This window comes from Priapulus caudatus, unplaced genomic scaffold (genome assembly GCF_000485595.1).
Source record: "Priapulus caudatus unplaced genomic scaffold, Priapulus_caudatus-5.0.1 Scaffold626, whole genome shotgun sequence".
NCBI lineage: Eukaryota > Metazoa > Priapulida > Priapulimorpha > Priapulimorphida > Priapulidae > Priapulus > Priapulus caudatus.
In genome coordinates this window covers 103,158-107,460 of record NW_014577687.1, presented here as the reverse complement: position 1 = coordinate 107,460, position 4,303 = coordinate 103,158, and the positions used below count along the sequence as shown (strand labels likewise).

At 44.2% G+C, this 4,303-nt stretch overlaps 1 protein-coding gene and 1 long non-coding RNA gene across 2 annotated transcripts in view; both read right to left on the bottom strand.

Moving 5' to 3' along the window:
• The window catches only part of LOC106812248 (failed axon connections-like), an 8,354-nt gene extending 7,475 nt beyond the window's left edge, over nt 1–879 (bottom strand). Inside the window, exon 1 of the mRNA XM_014816077.1 lies at nt 794–879. Within this exon, the coding sequence (XP_014671563.1) occupies nt 794–809 (16 nt within the window). The 5' untranslated portion in view covers nt 810–879. The remainder of the gene's footprint in view (nt 1–793) is intronic.
• A 1,536-nt stretch (nt 880–2,415) lies between these two features.
• Nucleotides 2,416–3,645, bottom strand: LOC106812246. Its single transcript, XR_001394315.1, has 4 exons — nt 3,595–3,645; nt 3,085–3,203; nt 2,791–2,916; nt 2,416–2,551 (listed from the first exon to the last, which is right to left on the bottom strand). It is a non-coding gene; the product is annotated as an uncharacterized LOC106812246 (long non-coding RNA).
• Between the last annotated feature and the right edge of the window lie 658 nt (nt 3,646–4,303).

Genomic DNA, 4,303 nt, shown 5'->3' with positions numbered 1-4,303 from the left:
AAACTTAGCAAAGCGCCTCAAGTTCAACAATTTGGCATGCACGCGTAAAAACGCACTAGTCTTGTTATTTGCGTTATCTTTTGATCAAATGATAGTCTATTCTTGCCGCGGTAGAACGCATAGCCTAGCTAGCATCAATCAGTACTTAATTGTAGTTGTTAGCAGTCGGATGTGAGCAGATGACGTAAACGCCGTTTGTCGGGCACGAGCGGTCGCCGTTAGCGAATTCTAGTAATACTTATATCTTGGTTATATCTAATAATAATATAGCGTTCTGCACTTAGTTGGCTAAATAGCGAACGGTCCCGCGTTAGAAGCGGGAGCTATAACTAGGGCATTGATGGAATGCATCCTGACACTATATCAGGCCGCTGATCACTCAGCTGTACAGTGCACATGCAGGCGCTTGAATCGTTTCAATAAAATATATACGCAGGGGTCGTGTGCTGTGCACGATAGCGGCTATATACTTAACTGTCGCCGTGCACAGCACACGACCCCTGCGTATATATTTTATTGAAACGCTTCAAGTGCCTGTGGTACAGTGGGGGTGATGGACACCCATGCGTTACTGCTACCAACGAAATTTCCCCTCGGCTCACAGTAAGACTGTTTGAATGTCCTTGGTAATATATAATCCATTACAATCATCGCTGCAGATGGGGAATGCGTCAATACCATACAACATTGGCAGCATGTGTCATGTACCACTAACCGCAGCGAAACGATAACGTATAATACATGTCTAACCCTGAGAGAGCAGCATATAGGCCTTCCCTGTCAGATCCCTTACCTGCCAGACCGTCCATGCTTCGTCGGGGGTACGTTAATTATGGTATCTACACAAACCCATAGAACACATCGACTCTATTTCTACATGCACTGCTGTCGACATGTGTGATGTTACTTACGAACGTATGTATCCGGGTGCTCTCTGCTCTCGCCTGCCTTCCTGCCTGCTCTAGCTGCTACTAACTGTGCTGCGTCGACTGCCTCGGCTCGGATACGGCTCTTCGATCGACCTCCCTCACGCCCCGTGTGCGAGCTGTTTGTTGATATGGGCAAGGTACATGGAGCAGCACTTGTGCACTGTGTTGTTACGTGCCACGGTGCCAGGTTTCGCGCTCCGCACTTCTAACGATATTGATCTTGATGCACGTAAACATTTTGAATAAACCGGTGTGGTGGGATGGGTGTGTCCGTGCGTGTGTGTGGGTGCTTGCGCACCTGTGCGTGCGTGCGTGCGTGCGTGTGTGAGTCGGGGTGGGGGGGGGGGGGTCGTGCTACTTGACAAGTCGACCGCTGCACCAGATACCTCATAAGAGCACTTAAGCTCATAAGAGCATTATACCATATAAGAGCACTTATAAATCTTTAATCGTTGATTTACATGCTCTGGCTGCACCACGACCACCGCCGCGTATATATACTTTCCATGATAACCCCATAATCTCATAAATGTTAGTCTTCAAAAGTAGTGGGGACTATAGCGAAGACGGAGGTCATGATGCCATGAGCTGCGATCGAGAAAACAGCGGCAAACCACGTACACACAAGGTGTCGCAGTTTCGGTTGATATAACAGGTGCGGTTGTGGGATTATAGTTTCTAAATTCTAGAATATATGCCAGGGTGCGAAATTAACGGAGTCCCGAGTCAAATACTCCCTGACTTACTGCCGGACTCCCTGATTTGACATATACAGGAGTCCGTGTGACTCCCTGAAAATTATGCGATACTAACTATAGTTCGTTCCGGAGCACGGCCTCGCAGAATTACTGTATTTTTTCAGCTAATGTCCAAAGAAAATTTGACATACGTGCAACGTAGCACATGCGTTAACTTATTTTTAATATTTTTAATTTTGAACCTCAGACTGCGGACTCCCTCATTTTGCTGCGGACTCCCTCTTTTTGAGGGTAGGTAGTTCGTTGGACTCCCTTGTTCAAAAGTTACCACTGTATACTATTGATTCATGACGGGAGGCCCTATATTATCTCAAACGTTATCGCTGTGTGTTTCTGTGCGGTCTTATCCTGATAGCGAAGCACGTGCATGCGTGATAGCGGTGTGCGTGCGCGAATGTCTCCCTGGAATGCAGAACCCCACTCCGACTGCAAGCCTTATTATACCATTCTTGGTGTCGGTAGTTAAGTTGGATTCCCAGTAGAGTCTTACGTACTCTTAGGCTAAAAATATTTTCACAACATCTGACTTTCCGATAATATAAATGCTATGAAGGAAAATGGCAAGGTTACTAAAATAACGCAACTTGCAATAATAGTTATATTAATAAGTAGAGGATATGTAGTGTAAACGCGGCTTACGTTCAGGAATACATCGCTAGCCAGGATTAATTGTTACGTAACAAAGCTCATTTTATTTATTTAATAAATTCTTGAAATTTATACACGGAATAAACGTGGTTAATTATTTCGTTTTATTTTCTGAGCCACCCTCAGTGCGTATTCAAGCAGGTTCACATTTCTTCGTCTGTGTGGACACGTCTGTAGTCACGTCCTTTCCATCTTCTACGTACTAAAGCGCATTTCCTAGCAATTGAAAATATCAAGAGCTCAATTAGCAAAGTAATAAATAGAAACGAAATTAAGTAGTTTATATTTTATCACGCGATTCTTCGACAGTAATGACGTGTACCGATGGTGGCATCGAATGAATCTTATATGGATGTGAGCTTCAGTTCTATTCACTTTAGTAGTTAGCTGTTGACGTTCAATAAACGTTACTGTGAGCAAAGGTAGGGTTTGTGAGAGAATGTGTTCTCACTGACCTTCCGTTGAGAAGAGCGACGCGATCGTTGGTATCCAACTTCTTTGCATAACTTCTTCGTGGCCTGGTGTGACGTTGTAACCTTCAGTTGGTTCTCTCAAGTCAGTGCGTTTTCGCGTGGGTTTTACTGTGATGGAGAGAGCGTAAGTATGCATGAGTTCACAGTCGATTAGTTCAAGTTTTTATACTCACTTGCACTCGGCAATATTACCGATTTCACAAGGGGTTGTAGCCGCTCGTCTAGACATTTACAAGATACTGAATCACTCGTTTGAACTACTAGGGAACCACTTACACTTGTAGGAACGTTGTGCAGGAGATGAGTACACGCTATCGGCAGCGCTACGAGCGTCTAAAATCATGCTGACATCAGGAAAGGTGCCCCGACTTCAGGAATCCTCGAGGCTTTGCTAGCTGGAAGTAAACATAAATATATGCGAGTAGTGTGCATGTGTGCGTATGCGCGTGCGTTCTCGCGTGCGCGCCTACGTGCGTTGGTGTGCGTTCGTGCGCGCCAGTCCGTGTGCGTGTGTGCGGCGATAGTTTCACCTTGCCGTTTTATCTCTCTAATAAGGGCGGCACACAAGAAATACGATTAAGCATACACGTACGTAAGTTGATAGCATGGTCACTGCTGCCAATCTATGTAAGCTCCACGAGATCGCCAGTAACTAGAAGAATAATTAGCTGAAAATGTATGCAAACAATCGAGGGGAATCAAGCTTGATCACCCACGCATACGCATACAAACATGCGCACAGTCACACGAGCGCGTGCATGCACTCACTTTCATATTTATAATTACCAAGTCGCGAGGATTTGCGGCAAATATCTTTCCAGTCGGGTCAGCTTCTTGGATATCGGCTTGATTTTCAGACGCTCGTACCGCTGCTGATAGCGCATACTCGCTCCTTTCCCCCTACGTCACCATCGTATTCTTGCATCTGTTTGAACACCTGCGCGAAAATAAACATAATTACTAGGATCTCATAGCGTGATAGCTCCAAGAAACGGTATTGCTAGGGTTAGAATACCTATGACGTATGGTGTATTGACGTTAGTCACACAGCCTGGTCGGGTTAATAGCGTGAATGTAAATTAGCAATTTGCGTGACAGTAAAAGTAGCCTAATACTAATACTAGTAATAGCAAGAGCTAATAATACCTAGGTATAGGTATACCTAGGTATTATTAGCTCTTGGTAATAGTAATAGATCTAGTGAGAACAAAGTCCATTGCCGAAATTGTATTTTGAAATATTCAATGATTATGAAATTCAAATAAACAACTCGACAAGTGTGTATAGTTTATATACTCACGCGGCCCACGATGTCTTCATGACGCTTCCTCGAGATGTCCTTAGTTTGTTCATTGTTCTGCTGCTAGTTATATTTATTAATTTAATGAAAAAATGCTTTCAACGTTCAAACAAATGCAAGCTGGACTGGACTGAATGCTCTGACTGAATCGAACATTCTTTTTTTGTTCTATTATTGGTGTGCCGCTGCTGCATA